This window comes from Argopecten irradians, chromosome 14 (genome assembly GCF_041381155.1).
Source record: "Argopecten irradians isolate NY chromosome 14, Ai_NY, whole genome shotgun sequence".
In the NCBI taxonomy this organism is placed as follows: Eukaryota; Metazoa; Mollusca; class Bivalvia; order Pectinida; family Pectinidae; genus Argopecten; species Argopecten irradians.
This window is the reverse complement of record NC_091147.1, coordinates 19236937-19255848: the sequence shown is the minus strand read 5'-3', so window position 1 is coordinate 19255848 and position 18912 is coordinate 19236937. Positions and strand designations below refer to the sequence as shown.

Below are 18912 nucleotides of genomic sequence, written 5' to 3'. Positions count from 1 at the left end.
ACAGGACAGTTCTATCATAGACTGCAGCGCAACTACGGAACCAGTCTCCAAGATACATTGTAAACCAGAAATACATCTGAAGGAAGCATTTTGAATTCCGTGCACATAAACCAATATCCTGGCAAAAAAAGGATCTTTCGAACGCAAGAAGATGTCAAATTGTCCAATCCATTAATTGTTTCATGTGTGTCGTAATAGCTATATACGATGATGAACTTGCATTGCAGTTACTGATCACAAACCATTTGTGATATCATATAATTACATTATTTTCTGCGGTATCTCGTCTCGTGCGGTGCCAGGCTACCCATTAAGAATTAATTTCTTTCCCATAATGCACCGTCCATACCTTCATTCCTCCGAACTCTGTGATGTGTCTTGTCAAACTTAATTGCGTGGGTTTCCGCAAGGAAATGCTGATAATTACTTTTTACTAAACACGCTACATTATGTTATGTTTATATTCCAAAAGTCTAATAATGTTTATACTTACTGAAATAAAGGTAAACGGTGCAGCATAAAAGATATACATACATGTGTGTTACATTGGTCTGCATAACATTCTAGATATTATATAAATATAAACGTTAACTTCCGTTGAGAAATAGCCCAAGCATACAGTATTTGATAATGGTCGTTTTTGTGGATGACACCTATCATATGTGTTTCTAAAATCAAAATATACTTATAATTGCATGATATGATAATGTTCTTTGTTATTAAACCTTTTAACTTTTGAAGATATATAGGTATAAATAATCCTTTCAGATTTATTAGTCTGGTGGCTTATGTAGGGTTTTTGGGGGCTTCGATATTTTTACTTGACATCATATGATACAATATTTATAAAGTCATCCTCTTTCGAAAAAAATAATTTAAAAAAGTTATTGTTTTATTTTGTGGATATGAAGACACTGGTGGAACGTTAATGGTTCGTTAAAGCATCCCCGTTTATGACTCCTCCTGGATGTCAGGGGTGCCATCATATTGTTGATTTAGTGTTCCGCTCCTTAGTTATCTAATGATAGTTTTAAGTTAATTGCTAAAATCGATTTGGAATCCTTTACGACATCGGAACGACTCTTTAATCGATTCCTTCACCTGTAAAATTGCATGACACGCAACCTTTCTAAATGTCTGATATCAAAGAGGACTTTCCCTTTGATCTCGCCGCGCGAAGACGGAATATGGGTAATTATGCACATGCGCGATGGTAACCACTTTAAACGATGTGTTTCCGATTAATACCGAATGTTTGATGGTTTTGGAGATACATATTAAAACGTTTCGTGCATAGTTTGGATAAAATCGATGGATAGCTAGGAATGAAAGCCACACATAGTCCTGGGTATAGATTTTTTAACGAGACTTTGACTAGCACTCTGGCTATCGTGCAGTGCCGTACGAATTGTTGATTCGGCTATTAGACTTGTTTGGTAATCTCCAAATCTCGATATATGTAAAGGGTATGTCTGACTGGCATGTCCAAGCTCCAGGCACGCGATTGTAGATGGGAGAACATCCCACTTAATTTACATTTGTTACCAAACTTTGATATATTTTGGTGTAGGTATTTTGGTCCTAAAAGATGTTACATATTGATGGAACCTTAAACAAATACAAACAAACACATTGGTGTATCGCCCTTCCTACAAATACAAACAAGTACTGAGTGGCATTGTGCAATTGTGCATTTATTTTAACAACATGAACATTTCAATAAATATAAATTGCAATCAGCGCAATTTACATTTGAAGGTATAATTATTATACCATGTAAAACCCTATAATATGATAACTGCCAAAAGTAGATACGATACTATAAATACAACTAGTTATCACTGCAATAATGAAACTGTGATTCTAAATACTCGTGGCCAATGGCATTTCCACAGTAGGCGGTCTGCTTCGTTAGTGTTCCATCACCGTCTGTGATCAGGAACCCTTCATACAAGAGGCCAAAACCTACGACAGTAATGAAATACTTCCATCACTGATTAAATAAAAGAAGAGGAAATTTGGTTTACTCCGTCAAATACCATGGTAATTAGTATGTTTTGTACACAGAATCATGTCGGGTTGTTGTTTGAGACTCTTTGTAATAGAATCAGTATTTAATGACAACGGTCACGACGCATGCGTCATGTGCATTACTCTCTGGCTTCATCAAAAAGAATCTTGTAAATGCGTTGCATTTTTCTTGTTGATAATGAAGCTCTTCTTTTTATCAAATTAACGATGTGTACATGGCTGGAGAAGTGTTCGGTTTTATCTACGACAAGACGACTATTATTTATTAGATAGTTTGCCAACAAGCAATTAAACGAAGGCAAAAGTAACCGATAACGTTGGTTTCATAGCGCACGTGTTTTTGTTAGTGTTCGCATATGCCCACTACACGATGTTTAAAGATACGAAAGTATACATTGCACGTGAACCACACTGTTGGAAACGAATAATGTTACGTGACGCCTCGCGCACGCGTAGACGATATTCTGGGATCGTCTCTGGACGGATTAGATAAGAAATCATCCATTATTTCTAGTCTTTCTTGTTGGTTTTATCGTCTTTCTTGCACATTGATGTCGACTCCGCGGTAATTGTCTGGTCCTACAAGGCAGGACTGCGTGTTCTGATAAGATGATACCATGGAGATATATACGGTATGGCAGTTTATGGCAATTTGATGTCGGGATTTTATTGAATTTTGAACCGCCTCATTGAATTTTACGCAAAAATAAATGAAGAATCTTCAGATATTTTGTAGGTACAGCTAAACTTCTTCTGTCCTACAGCATAGACTGATCTGTTGGTCAGTGGAAAATGGAGAACATTGAAATAAAATGTTCATTTACAACAACATGTCGTCTGGATCTGTCTGTCAACAGATCAGAAAAAACTAGTAGACTGTAAAAACTGCTAACATAGTATATAGGAATATCATAGGGGCAATGTTCTAATAGAGGGTATAACGGTCTTTCTCCCATAAAGATGATTGGTTTGGAGTTCTACTCTGTTGGCTGGATTGTTTTGAAGTTCTCTGTCGGCTAATCTTTTACTGCGTTTCACGTCTTTATTGAATGTAGGTTTTTTGTCAATTTGAAGACTTCCCTGCTTTGCTGTAGCTGATTCTTATTTAGCATTGATACAAGCGCGCAGGTGAAAATTATAAGCATATGTTGCAAAGGATTTTCAGATGAAGCAGACTTTCATTTTTACAGTGTACGTGTACAATTTTTAATTGGCTTCTCAAGGTTTTCATGACCATAAAAAACTGGAGATTACATTTGTACTATTGATTTTAGATTCTTTACTTATAACCACCGCCAGAGAATCTAGTTTCTAAATGTCAACTATTTTATGCGCATGTGTGACACTGCTGTCGTAAGATCACTTGTCTGTCATATTTCACAAATCTCTTTGCGACTATTTGGGACAATATCACAGATTTCCAGCTAGAAATGAGATTAAGGGGATAGTAACCATTTATTATGTGGCGTACAAAATGTCAGGACAAATTCGATATACAATGTACTTACATCGTACATTGTTAGATAGTCATATAATTTTCATAGAAACACATATCGGCGTTGTCGTCAACGTCTATCCAGGCTTCGAATAACGTTCACGTAATAATTTGTGATAGAAAAATAATTTCACATTGGAACACAAAATGTCAAATCAGTCACTAGATATGAAACCAAAATTATACTTTACTAACATAAATTGATGATTTTTATGTCACCAATTAATGCGATCTGTGTATTTTGTGAATATATTTCTAGTGTGTTTTTTATTTAAAAAAAAACCTGTGAAAATAACATTTTTTCTTCAGGAAGCGATATGTTCATTTTGATGTTGTTCTTATTTTAATATGAATGCGAGAAATTAACATTTAACCTTCATAAGGATTTGTACATAAAACACTGGAATATCGTGTTTTGTCTGTTTGTGTGTGTAGTTGATCTCAACATCTCACCTTAATGTTTCTCACCTGTCTAAATTTGTCATTACAGGTAACATAAACCTGCCGAGAACAGAAGGACAGAGTGATATGGAGCAGACACCAGCGGCCCACCTAATGGGATCAGTCAACCGCCTCGACAAATCCATCAGTAAGTTCATTGTCCACCATTGCCAACTTTTTCTATTATAATATTACTTTATATCAAATTTTATCTAATGTAAGGGAAGCAACTCTAGTATATGGTTAGCTTAAATAGAATAAAATCGCTAAACGTCAGCTATTTAAAATATTTGATCCGATGATTTACCTGCTTGTATATATATATACAAATGTAGCAGCGATATGTTCATTTATCACTGTCAGGAAGCTAACGGTTTGTCTCAGTGAAGGTTTTTTGTTAGGACACTTTGAAATGATTCATATCCTATAATTTAACTGGAAACAGAATTTCATTCTTTTTTACCATGTTGAATAAAAACTTAAGATAATGGAGCAATTTCCAATTTAATTTCATTAAAAACTTATCAGCATACAATCTGCTTCAATTTTTATTTTCAGTACCAGCAACCCAGTTTCAAATTGAATCTTGGATTCACGACGCCGACCTCGCTTTCACCACAAACAACGTTCAGTACCGCAGTGGGCGACTTGTGGTGCCATCTACTGGTCTGTATTATGTATACAGTCAAGTCTCGTTTCTGGAACTCTTCGATGACGGGAGTTCGCGAGATCAAGGATCGCCAAATAGTCTGTCTCATTACATTTATCGGTACAACATCATTTACCCCCACGGAGGGGAGGAGAAGTTGATTCAGAACTCGATCACTAAATGCATCGGCCAGAACAAACAATTTGGAGAGTACACCAGCTATCTAGGGGCGCTGTTCCATTTAAGAACAAAAGATGAAATCTACGTGAAGGTCTCTAACTTAACCCTTATAGTGCGTGAGCCGAAATTAAATTATTTTGGTGTTTTCAAAGTGTCCTGATTAGCTTGCATTGCATTTATGCTGTGTTCTTCATCTTGGGTATTTAAGAGTGGAAAGAAACATTCTTCAAATCAAGGCTACTGATCTTTGGTTCTAAATCTATTAGATACACTATACCATAAATTGTATAGTGTAATTTTCATACTTTCGGAAACACGGAACTTAAAACTTATTAAAAATTCCCCAATTGTGAGTAAGTGTGCACAGAACTTTGGATTATACTTCTAATACAAACTGAGAAAACTGTGGCCACCGTTTTCGGATCATCAACTTTAACCAGCCAAAACTTCTATAAGCTTCATATTTATTTACCAAATTCCATTAACATATTTTGTGAGAGATGAAAGAGAGTAGGGAGTAGTCGAAAATGAAAGAAACTGGTCATGAATGCCAGAATGTTTTTTTTAATATTGAATTTACCATGCCAAATTCACCTATCCCATTTGAAATCCCATCTGATATCTATTTACTGTACATAGATTTAGGATACTGACGTCATGATTCCGTGTGTACGTCACATATTTTGTTGTGATGATGTGGATATAATGACGTTAGAGTCAATGTCACCTCGGAAAAAATATTGACTTTGATCCTTAGCTGTTTTTTCTGCTTTTATCCAATTTATTCGTTTGTTTCATCTGATGGCATTGTCATGAAGCTCCTATTTTCTAACAAAGACTAATCGTTTTCCATTATAGATTAAATTAATGTTAGATCACTTTTTCATAAAGAATTTCATTTAAAAAAGTCTAATATGTAAATTCTAAACACATATATATTATTCTTTCACACATGGATTCTAGCGTCTACCGAATTAAAATTCTCAGCCGAAGAAAAAATCTGTTGGCTCATTTGGCTATATACTTCATTGACAACCTCATTAGCTCCTGAGTACATACCAGTTCGTTTATACACTGAAATACAGTTAGATATTTCAGAGATAAAAAAACAATCACAAAAAAGGTTTTGTTTAATACAAAATATATTTAAATATTTGAATCATTTTGGATTTGGATAGGCTGTCAGATGATCGGTTGTTGTTTCAACTTAAACTATACACATGTACACATTGACATAAAACATCTATCATTTTTACATAAAAAAATAATGCTTTCCATTCTTACATTTCTTATTCGATTTTATAAAATATTAACCCTTAGTAATGCAACATTGATTTGTATAGTATTTCCTTTTTCAAATAACACCAGGCGTCACTTGTACTGCTTTGCCTTTTGAGTATTTATTCACCTTAAAATTGCATTGTTTAACTACATCATGTGTCATGTCATCTGGCTACGCCATTTTAATTACATTTATTGATCTTCCATGAGTTAACTTATCATAAGTTTATTTGTTTATTTTTGGTGTCACATGACCAGAGCTTTTTTTAAAATTAAGATGTGTTCTATAGAAAACTATAAAAAAAAAAAACACCTAAATTTTATGCTGATAAAAATGAATGAGATGTTTATTGTATGATTATTTGATTTTCTCATACATTTGTCGTTTTAAAACTTATTTTATATTATTCTGTTTAATGATATGTTTTCTTCTGTTTTGAAAGTGATATCCTTATCCTTTTAAATCAGATTGGTATGGTATTGGACAACAAAGAGAAAAATAACTCTTTGTACTGTTTGATTTGTTTATTTCGTTTTTTTTTTTTTTCGTGAGAGTAATTTATCATAATGGAGAGTTTATTGATACAATGTATCACATTAGTATGCTACTTCAAACTTTTATCCATCAGTAGAATAGTTCAAGTTAATAATCATTTTATCTCTGACTATTGATAACTTTTGTTTGTGTAATCACCCGTAGCAGTCCTCCAGAACAGACACATTCCATTTCATGCTTGGTGTCGCATGTAATCGTAATATATCGGGTATATGCGTAAAAGTTCGGCTTCCTGTAATCGAAATATATCGGGTTTCTCCGTAAAAGCTCGGCTTTCTGGACGGATTTATTAAACTTACATTGTGTGTGTGGGTGATGATTGAAAGCCATTTCACAATGTTTGAATCATGATAATTATCTTTGAATGTTTTGGATGAGTGAATTGCCAGTTGTATAAATTAAAATATTGTGCGATTTGATTTTGTGTTACATGTAAGAAATCCATTTATGAAGGTACAAAATCCAAATAGTCTCAATTTTGTCTTAATGGGGTAATATGTTTTTTTATAAATATTTTGAAAATGTATTGTTCTTTTGTTGGTTTAGTTTATATTCAGAAATCAAAAATTGAAAATTGCGTAAAATTCAAATAGTCCATAAGTTTACTCTTCTGATTTATGAGTTATCCCACTTTTGTTTTTCCCTAAATCTTAATAGCCCCTAATGGCGCGAGTGTCATATCTTTCTACCAATTTGAAACTTTTTGAAATACAACCCTGCAAGAAAAGGCGTATTTTGTCGATTAACAACCAGTGGAAAAAATTAAACAATTGTAAATATAATGAACATTACTTGTTACAATAGCCTGGAAAGGATTTAACACATACTTTAGGAGAGTTTTTTTTGTTTACTTTAATCTATTGAATTTCTAATTAAGGAAAATATGTTTGTGAGTTGTTTTTTATCAATTAAGATTTGTTCATTTTCTTTTGAAATAATTGTTTTCTATCTGTGAATTACATTTACCATTTTTGTCTTTGTTTCATATTTACTTGAGATTTCTTTGTTCCTGGCACCAACCTTTGGCTTTCCGCATGAAAATGATGATGACCGAGTGTACATTTATCAGTAAGAATGCTCGATGTTGGTGCCGGAAACAGTGGAGACTCGGGCGAAAACCACCCACAGTTCACAAGATGTGTTCATATTTTGGTGTAAAAGAATGCTTGTTTTCCTACTAATCATACCATAACGTTTACCATATATATTACCATATAGGCTTGAACCTGGCATATAACATAACGAGTAAAGATACATAGAGTATACATCTGTCATTTTACTGATTATCTGAATGTCACAAAAGACAAGGGAGGTAAATCAAACTTATCCTTTGTAAAGAAATGTGTTTTCATATGCGCCAGACCATACCATAAACAATTTTATGCAGATGTCGTTATGCACGTATGAAATTATTCAAATATATAAAGTATATAGAGCGGTTATGTCATAAATGGATATTTAATCCGAATCAAACAGGGTCCTATATACACAGGTGAAATTATATATCATATAAATTCTGATACACAGATTAAGTTACACAGGGTTTCATTCATTAATATGAAAGTGTTTGTTAGTTTTCGAATTTTAACATTGTTATGATAGCTATTAAATCATAGATATCTTATTTACACAAACACGAAATAACAAAAATCAGAATTTATTTTCATTATTTTATTCCATATACCGTAATTTTAGTGAATAGCTCGTAACAAATTACTCAATAATCACCCTCTTTCTCTTGGCTGTAAAAGTTGTTTGCTGTCCATTCAGTTCAAGATGTTCTCCTTTTGACATGAAAACATCAGCCGAGGTGATTTAGTAGAAATTTCGGAATAGCTCGAGTTGGCCGTGATGGTATTTAGTTACACCTAAGACGTAACACTATAATTAGCGGGAACACAACTGTCTTACTCCATCCATCATCTACCGCTAATGAAAACTTTGGTTTACGGCAAAATCCTCAAACAAAAACTTTACAACAAAAACAATTTCATTATAAATATCTAATGAAAGCTGATAACACATATGTTCTTACGGATTTGATATTTCACTATTGATATGTTTGATTTCGTTTTTACTGTGTTGATTTAAATAATATAGTTTAAGTACTAGATCTGTACTTTAGACAGACATGGTGTCAGAAACTTGTGTGTATATAATCTGTTTCGGCTGCTGACATATCGTAGAATCTATTTCGCACGCGCAATGACGTGCTAACGAATATAACAAGACAGAGTCTGACAGTGAAGTACACGTACACCAGTGGACCTCGTTTTCTAGGAGGTTAAACAAATAAGGACAAATCTCTCCATATAGCCAATGATTACAATAACATCTAAATTATGCGATGTAATTCCAATGATACGAGTAGGTAGAACTTATCGAAAAGGTATCACGTTTCGATTTTTTAGAATAAATTTAGAATCGCGCACTAAAATACCATGTTATATCTAATTGTATTCAAAATAATCCGAAATATTCATTACTTGCCTAAAGCATTATTGCAACATAAGGTAATGTCATTTTTCAATATCAACATGTTTTTGTTTGATTTTATGATCTGATCAAGTTTAGTATACCTGTTAGTTTTTATCAAATTTCATTTTTATTTGCGTCTAGGCGACCGACTACAATACTAGTGTCATTGTAGAAAAAGTGTTTGTTTATCATAAATGATTGTGTTCGTTGGGGATTTTAATCACTTGCTAAATATTTTAGCCATTAATTGATAAAGTCATTTGTGATTGTTTTGATATAGAGGATTTGCATTATTACACACACCATGAATATTCATTCAGAGACATCGATATGAATGAAACCGATATGCTATACTCTGATTACGCCAATCATCTGTTTGACTTTCAAAGTCGCCATCATTTATCTATAAATCCCCGTTTTGAAAATATGTGATATTTTTGTAATAAAAATTGTGATATTTTAAAAAATAAAACAATTGATTTTACGTCTTTTTTTCTGTTTACTTCAACAAAGCCTCACATTGTACCAGGGCGATTTGCTTCGTAGATAAGATTTACAGTCATAGTCATTTAAAGACACCTATCCGTTATGGAGGAGATTAAAGTATGTTCGCGTTGTGTCTCCTTGTGATAGTGGAAATCCTGTCCTTTTAGTGCACTTAAGTATACACCAAACCAACACAACCCAACCGGTCATATTATACTGACAACAAAAAACCAGTCGTTCCACTCCATTTACGCTGAACGCAAAGCAGGACCAGAAACTACATGTACAACTTCTGGAGACCTGTTTGTATTGGCCAAGGGACAGAACCCAATAAATCTTACAGGGACGAGCGCTTAACTCACGGACAACAAATGTGAAGGTATCGAGGGAGAGGAAAGTTTTTAAAGAATCGAAAAGATAATATCCCAATTTTAGTCGCCTTTTACAATCGTACCAAAGAGAAGACATATTACTCTCATAAAATGCTATAATACCATCCGTCGGGATTTTTTTTATATTTGTTGTTTACAAACGCTTTGTGTTACCCATACATGATGCACGTTTTGTTGAAGTTGTTTGTCATTAAAGTTTCGCTTATAATGTGGCTCGGAACATTTGTTTGTGTAACTTCCTTGAAAAAACCCACTGCAAACAATACACTCGACGTCGTCAGATTTCAAAAGAAACTGACAAATGTGTCGATTTGTTACTGGATTCAAATCCTGGAACTCGTTCACATTCACTTAAAGAGAAATATCCCGTCATATACACACGTATCTGCATAGTGTAAGAATGGTTATTATCGACATGGAATAGATCATGACACAATTGAGCTACGGGCAACCTCTGCTGGAAATCAAAACTCTATCAATACAAGTCAAAGGCACCAACAACAGGAGATTGTACCATACACACCGGACAGATAACTGCTACATTTCTTTTGCCGATGTTAAAAAGGTGCATACTGCTGACGACATCGAAAAAAGATACTCGGTATTCCGGTATTGCAGAGGTACTTTCCTTCACATTGTCAGTGACGGAGAGAAGCAAAGGGAAGTAACTCTGATGTATCAAAGTGTCGACTCGGATATACATATACTTAAAAATCATGAACTGTTCAACGGAATAGATTCTTCCTGAAAACAACAAATTATGCATTGATCAGTCGAAATGGCTAAATTTTCATGATAATGGCACAAGGCATTGCGAAAGTGTGCACCTGTCGCTTATTGAAGCTTATTTGGGGAAAAAGTTAAATAATTCGTTCTGTTGAATATTTTATTACAATGATTGGTTATATAAAACGACAGGAAAACGTGGGGAATACTTCAAAAATGAAAAAAATAGACCGTCATATTCTATTTTTGGAACACAAAACGAAAGCTAGACGAAAGCGAGGTTATAATGAACAACAAACTTGCTGACATGACAAGGAATATTAGTTTTCCATATTTTAGGATTATTTTCTAATTTACGATGGTTGACGTAAATGAAGTTTAAGCCATATTTGTTATAAAACAATTTGTATTTAGTAAGAATTATAAGTCAAACGAGACTTTTCATTCGACAGGGCACCGCAAAGGGAGGTTCCTGATTTATTGCACATATGAACATCACGCAAGTATAAAGTGGGGAGTTGCTCACGTTACTGACTCTTGACGTACACTGTTTTCTATCGGAATTAGTTTGTGTTTGCTTCACCCACGTTTTTGACCCATCATTTTGTTTACATATGCAGTGCATTGTGGGAGGTCACTAAAGTTCAACACTACTATACTATCATTACAAAATTCGACCGGGCCGGTTCAAAATACAGAAAGATGGAATTTTACATTATAATTATTTTATTATTTAGTAAGGTATCTGACACGTCTTAAATATGTATTTTACTCAAATTTACATGGTTTATTTAGGTTCATGTCCCTTTAAAGAATTCCTTAACTTAAAATTCTCCAGAGAAAAGCATTACAGAATTTAAAGAATGTTCCTTGATATTCCCTGACTAATACTTTTCTTTACTAACATCAGAGTTAGGAAAGGAGAAGGTACGTTAAGACTCGAATATGGCCTCAAAATTCATTCTCCAGTAAAGAACAACATATTTTGCCATATAACAGCTGAATACATTTGCTAACACATTAATCTCGTAAATATCCCGCATGTGCCAATTATGTTCATTATCACGTCATCAACATGCAGTTTCCCGCCATTTTTCACAAAAATCCTTGAAAAATCATACTTTTTGAGTGGTTTTCTCTACAAATGAATGTGGCCGCCTTCGTGGAGCAGAAAGAGATTTTCACACGTTGTGTATCGTGTATTTACGCATATCCATGCAAAATGTAAAGTTGCTCCAAGGTGGCGGCCCAAATCCATTTCAAGCCTTTTCTAACCTAAAGATGATGAATTTCTAGCAAAATTTGGCGAGAAGAGGAAAATCATCAATTTGATGACGTCATAGGTGGGACACATCGTGTACATGGTTATAAAAAATTATGTTTTGATGAATGGCAAGTATGAGAGTATTTATTGATATGAAATTGATGGGGATCAGAGTTAATTAAGTGTTAATTTTTTTCGGTATGAAAAATTAAGGCCAAATACTGGTCCTATCATATCTACTACTTTCTTGATCAATGGAATGTTCGTGAAACTAGTTACATAAATTGCCTTATTGCTTAATTATGTAGCGTACCAGATTCCTCATAGTCATACCTTACTCGTAGTACTGTCAAGTGTTTGGTGTAAATCTGCTCTCAGGTCAATTCTTATTGAGCCTGTACAGGAACCCGTCGTCACGGTACGTTAAACAATGTAAACAAATGTGTCTTACACAACCATTGTAACTACACAGGGGACATTCTATAACACTTTATATTTGGCAATACATTTACCCTGCCATGAACTATCCCCACTGAGTAACTATTATTGCCATACCAGTGAGAAAATATCACAGAAGAGATCTTGAAACTCTAGCAAAATGTAGGTAATTGTAGAGATCTATCCATGAATAGATTGTAAGGATGGAAATCTACAACCTTGTTACATTATACACATATAGGCTCTCAACTGTGATACGGAGAGAAAGATATTTGTTTTTCGGGTTTATAACCCCATGAATACGAAGGTAAGGTTGCGTTGCTGGTCCTTTATGTCGTGTCATCTTCATACCTCAATAACACTTAAATCAGTCAATATACGCCGAAGCAAGTTATGTGGATGCATGTGTCATCATCAATCACAAAAAGATAGCACGAACTCATCCTGACATCTGGGTAACTCAATACAGTGAGAAACATCTTCGTGTGTCTAGGAAAGACAATGAGAAGTGTTATAAGATAATGTTAGGCACAATGTTAGTAATTACAACAACATCTAAATGTTAGTCCTGTTCTTACAACAAATATTGCAGAAGAGCTTTTCATTAGGTACAAGATATTCAGTACAATTTGCAGCAAGAATAGGACCGAATGCGGATCGTAAATTTACTCAGCAATTTCGATTTGACAGGATAATTTACTTTGAAAAAAATCATATGTTTAATGTATATAGTTATGAAGATGTTCTGCTTGCGAAAATTTATTTACCTATGATGGTGCAGTAGTTTAAAAAACAAGGAGTTTAGGCACCCAGTTGCAATATCCTCACCAAAAACAAAACAAATGATGTATTGTAAACAACATTATACAGTTGTTGACTGGGTGTGAGGGCAACCGATGATTTGTTGGACCCGAAGACAAATTGTTACCTATGCCGAAGGCCTCAAGCAACAGTTTGTTTGAAGGTCCAACAAATCGTGACATGTTGTCCGAAAACCCAGTCGATAACTGTTTTGTTATCCTCCATTGTGACGTCACTCCGGTCCAATAGCACATTTTAACAGTTGATTTTAACAGGTCTTTGGACCGCACGACGGAGCAGTTGATTAATTATCATCTTTGATAGAGTTTATATAGAAACTTTTTCATAGGGGTATAACAATGCTATCATAACGCACGATAATTATAAATAGAATATATAAGTTAAATGTATATATTAAACATATTTCCATAAAATCAATTACATTATCCAGTTTACTGATGGCGTTTAATCATAATGTTTTTTGACTTTACATTAGAAAATAATTTCTTCATTGATATCATTCTCTATGTTACAGATTAAATATCAGGGATTAATTTTTTATCAACATTCATCAATTTGCTGTCATACATCTGTATGGATATTGTATGTTCTATTATTATTGATAGGAACAGGGCTCGGCACCATAAAACTATTCTCAGACAGATGCTTTACTTAAGTATATGATTTTACATAGACTTGAGTAAAAAATCTGAGAAAGTTTTGGCCCAGTTTTCATTTGTGTCTAGTACCTTGATGGCGAAGGAAATGTGGTTAAATGGAGTGGAATAGGTAAGGACTCATTGTTCAGTGTTCAGTGAACCGTAAATGCGGCTGCTTATCTATGTCATTCTACCCAATATTTCATATGTCATTATCTGTTTTAAACCAAGCGTTTAACCCATCTGAAGTTGTCATCGACCTAAATAGGCGTGTACTCTTGATAATGGACATCTTTTTAAATGTCAACTCTATTACAATATTTTCCCATATCATTTTTGTCATGGGGAATGTAAAGATTATTTTCTGATTTTTTCATGGTTGTTATAATTTCGATAATATTGTAATGCTAGTTAATACCCAGTTATGTTGGTTATAGTAATAAAAGTAAATATGTCGTTTTATATATAAAAGGTCTTTCCTACGCAACGAACTTAATTTATATTCGAACTAGAATACGACCAGAAAATGCACATTTGTGGTTAAACAAGCATCTAAAAACTAAAACTCCTCTAGTTAGTTCGATAAATCGTTGTAGAAAAAAAAACCCATTTTGAAGTAAAAGTAAGGGACTGAAAGGTCACCCATCCAGTTGAAATAAACCTTGGGAACCATCAGCAATGACTAAATATCCATCCAGCCGATTGCTATTAACCTTATATCAGGGAGTTAAAAACCGTCAGCTTAGGGACCATAAAACCCAATAAGGTATTGGAAAATTACCAACAGTTTGTAATAAATAATAGAAAACCACAAGCAGCGTCTTACCACGTGCAGTCTCAGTAGATTGTGAAATAGACTGCACCTGTGTGCTTTCTTAAATGCATTAATCATAATTTAGACGTTCCCAATATGTCACTACATCATGACATTATTTAAAAATAGATATGAACTAATCACCAATGTAGGCACTAAGACACGCTCAATGACACATCCGAGGTAGCAAGTTCAAACAAAACCAGTCTATAGTCACGTTAAAGGCTCACTACCTTTCTGAAACGACTTTCACTTTTTAAAGTTGGAATGTAAACTGAGTCTAATAACTTTGTATTGTCTCAAAAAGTTATTAGTTTATCATAAATACTGCATCTGTCATCACTTTCTGAACAATTTGATTAACATAAATCAAATGTGAATTTTCATAACGCGGGTCGTATTATGTTTCCCGCTGTCGTCCCAATTTCTGCGCGTTAGATAACTATCACTGCGCCAGACGGCAAAACAGCGAAATGAATCTTCAGTGTTAACATTGATTACGCAGGGAAACTTACATTTGTTTGGTGTTACAACTTCATCTAAGGTCATCGATATACATCTTCTTATATTAATATTATTTTAAGAGACTTTTTACTTTTGTTTCGGAAAGGTAGTGGGCGGAAAGTGACTGGGGAAAACCGCCAAACACAAAATTAAATGGCCTTCATAGATTGCGTGCAAATTGCAAATTAGTTATTGACAAAGCAGTATACATTGAGATTAAATTCTGGAAAGCATTATTAAAACATTTGTAATGGTTCTATGCTTATGACATTATCAGTGTTCATAAAACTACCAGTTGTCGCAGAGTGACATATCAAACAAAAGAAGCAATGAGACTTGTGAAATAATTTTACTACGTTTGTTAAATAATCTGTTCATAAATATTTATCAATACACTCATTCGCCGTGGTGTGATTTACACTTGGGCATGTGGTGATCTCAAGTTCTACCTCATTGTATACAAAGTACAAACCTGTTTTTCAATGTATAAACCTGGAAACCAATAGGATTGTGGGATACATAGCTTTCTCATATCATAAACTTTCGAATCGCAGTCATCGTCCGTAATTTGCACAGAGATGAACGGCTTGTTTATTTATCGAGTTTATAAACCAATGAATACCAAGGGTCAAACAATCTTGTGGGTCGTGTCTAGGTCTCTGAACCGTAACATCTGTAGACCTTTTGAACGTCATTTAGGTCAGTTAGGGTTATATATCACTGTTAACAAACGGCCATCCGGGGTCATTTTGTAATGATACTTTATGAACTTAGTCCGGCGAGATTTGGTTTTGCGAGCCTTAGTGTCCAGTTTCATAAAGTCTCGTATGATGTGTATATCTACAGCACACTGCATTTCGATATGTGTGAAGACCAGGCCTCTAATCTGATTCCAGTTGACGACAATTTTTGGTTTTGTGAAATGCATACTAGTGGCAACATGTATATATTTTCGACCCATCCTACATGAAATAGCGAAGCTACGGTAAAAAACAAAGTTGATAGAAAGAGGAGAGAGAGAGAGAGAGAGAGAGAGAGGAAGAGAGAGAGAAGAGAGAGAGAGAGAGAGAGAGAGAGAGAGAGAGAGAGAGAGAGAGAGAGAGAGAGAGAAGAAGAGAGAGAGGCTCGAAGGAAAAGTACAGACAGCAGTCAGCTAGAATCCAAAATGATTAAATCAGTTATGACATAACACTCCATCACCATACACCTGTGAACATACGCTACTCCGTATACAACATACCACAGTCTCCAAAATCACGCAGGCACTTCACAGACTCGTCACATCTTATATACATGTGAACATATCTACTCCGTATACAACATACCGCAGTCTCCCAAAACACACAGGCACTTCACAGACTCATCACATCTTTATACACCTGTGGACATATCTACTCCGTATACAACATACCGCAGTCTCCCAAAACACGCACGCACTCTATCACCAGACACCTGTGAACATACTCTACTCCGTATACAACATACCGCAGTCTCCCAAAACACGCAGGCACTTCACAGACTCATCACATTTTATACACGTGTGGTGAACACATTCTCCAAAAGCACGCACTTAATGACATTGGTTACAACATGCAGTCTCCAAAACACGAGGACTACGACTCATCATAAATGTGAATCAAAAGTTATTACAAACCGTATACTAAATATAATGCTTGTGGCATTCATGATTAGCTATCGAAACATCAATAGTCAGATGATTTGTCTGTTCACTTTCTGTTGAGCACGTGTATGCACTAGACCGTGACAATATGTGAATTAATAACCAATCAAGTGTATCAGATCAATAAAACCACATTATTTTGGAAAAATGAGTAATTCATTCCAGACCGAAACATTGCAGAAGATGGAAAACTGGAATTTTAAAGTAACCGTTTGATATCAATTTGAAAAAAAAAAAAATCTGATTTTATTTTTCAATTTTGATTTAAGTTTGCCTTGCCATTTTTCTTTTTGTAAATACTTAAAAAACTTAGATATCATCAACGGTGAGATATTTTTGCTTAAAGGTATGCTACTACTCAAAAATTATTCTGTCGTTCTGTCTTCAGCAGGGTATACATTGTAAGGTGTAACAACATGCACATACATGTACTCATAAGTATCATTAAAATAAAAAGACACATGTGAAGTAAATGTGCATCTGCACATGTTCAACTATGTTCAAACAAAACTCCTAAATACCTCTTTGACCTCGGTCAAACGAAAGAAAATGCCCAAAGACAGATAATAGAATCAGTGTACCATGAAAAATATGCCCAAACTAGTAGTATGTATTGTGTACACAGGGTGTCGGGCCACTGGGATAAATCTATTTTTACACCAAGACTAAAACTGACGTGTGTTAATGTGTATTACCTGTTTTAGGTACCTTGCTATGGGTAAACGTTGTATGTGTGCAAGTATTTCAACATTTCGTTAAAGTAAACTTTCCATAATAACTTTGGTAAACTCAGAGTGAAGTGTGTTATGTATATGAACATCGACACATATAGAAGAGAAATACGTTGTTCTCACATTCGTACACGCATACCCGCCTATATCTTCAACCCGGCAAGTAAGTTATGAAAATCCGTGTAGTTTAAAAGGACTGCGAAACCCGGTTCATTTAATCAATATGGCGACTATTTATATGCGAAAGTGTGTCGTCTTGATGCTTTTCTGTCTGCTTTTCGTTTTTCACATCGAACATGCATTTGGAAGTATTGTTTCATCAGAAGCTGGTTCCATAGAAGGCGTACTTGTTCCGTTTCCAAATGGAAACGTATATCAATTCAAAGGGATTCCTTACGCTAAGCCACCGGTCGGACCACTTCGCTTCAGTAAACCTGTGAAACAACCTCCATGGAGTGACACACTGAACGCTACAGAATACAAGCCGGGCTGTATTCAGTCGGACCCTGGTAACCTTCCTACATCTGAAGATTGTCTTTTTCTAAATGTGTATGTTCCAAGTGAGGTATCGGCGATAGCTAATAAAACGGTGATGGTTTGGATTCATGGCGGAGGTTACACATCTGGGGCAGGCTCTTTGTACGACGGATCATTTTTGGCCCTTCACGGTGACGTCATAGTGGTGACGTTGAACTACCGGTTAGGAGTGCTGGGTTTTTTCAGTACAGGCGACGCGAATGCCAGAGGCAACTACGGATTGTGGGATCAAATTGAAGCTCTTAAATGGGTTAAATCTAATATAAGAAACTTTGGTGGAAATCCGGATTCCGTAACGCTGTTTGGTGAATCTGCAGGTGCTTTCAGCGTTTCCCATCTCGCCATTATGCCGTCAAACAAAGGACTTTTCCATCGCGTCATTATGCAAAGTGGTTCACTTGGTTCCTTTGGATCAGTGATAAGATACCCTGCGGATGCAGCAAGTAATTTTGGGAGTTTTTTACAATGCAGTGGATCAGACAACTCAGAATTACTTCTCACCTGCCTACGTGGGATATCAACGGTGAGATATTTTTGCTTAAAGGTATACTACTACTAGACGTCGAAAGGATTATTCTGTCGTTCTGTCTGGAATCAGCAGGGTATACATTGTAATGTGTAACAACATGCACATACATGTACTCATAAGTATCATTAAAATAAAAAGACACATATGAAGTAAATGTGCATCTGCACATGTTCAACTATGTTCAAACAAAACTCCTAAATACCTCTTTGACCTCGGTCAAACGAAAGAAAATGCCCAAA

At 34.9% G+C, this 18912-nt stretch overlaps 2 protein-coding genes across 2 annotated transcripts in view; both read left to right on the top strand.

Moving 5' to 3' along the window:
- LOC138307727 (tumor necrosis factor ligand superfamily member 10-like) overlaps nucleotides 1-9595 on the top strand; it is a 52110-nt gene extending 42515 nt beyond the window's left edge. Inside the window, exons 5-6 of the mRNA XM_069248581.1 lie at nucleotides 4017-4115; nucleotides 4526-9595. Of these exons, the coding sequence (XP_069104682.1) occupies nucleotides 4017-4115; nucleotides 4526-4956 (530 nt within the window). The 3' untranslated portion in view covers nucleotides 4957-9595. The remainder of the gene's footprint in view (nucleotides 1-4016; nucleotides 4116-4525) is intronic.
- Nucleotides 9596-17547: 7952 nt separating this feature from the next.
- On the top strand, nucleotides 17548-18703 carry LOC138307086 (pyrethroid hydrolase Ces2e-like). Its single transcript, XM_069247714.1, has one exon. It carries the CDS (start codon nucleotides 17831-17833, stop codon nucleotides 18701-18703), a length of 873 nt encoding a protein of 290 aa, XP_069103815.1. The 5' UTR covers nucleotides 17548-17830.
- The last annotated feature ends 209 nt before the right edge of the window (nucleotides 18704-18912 follow it).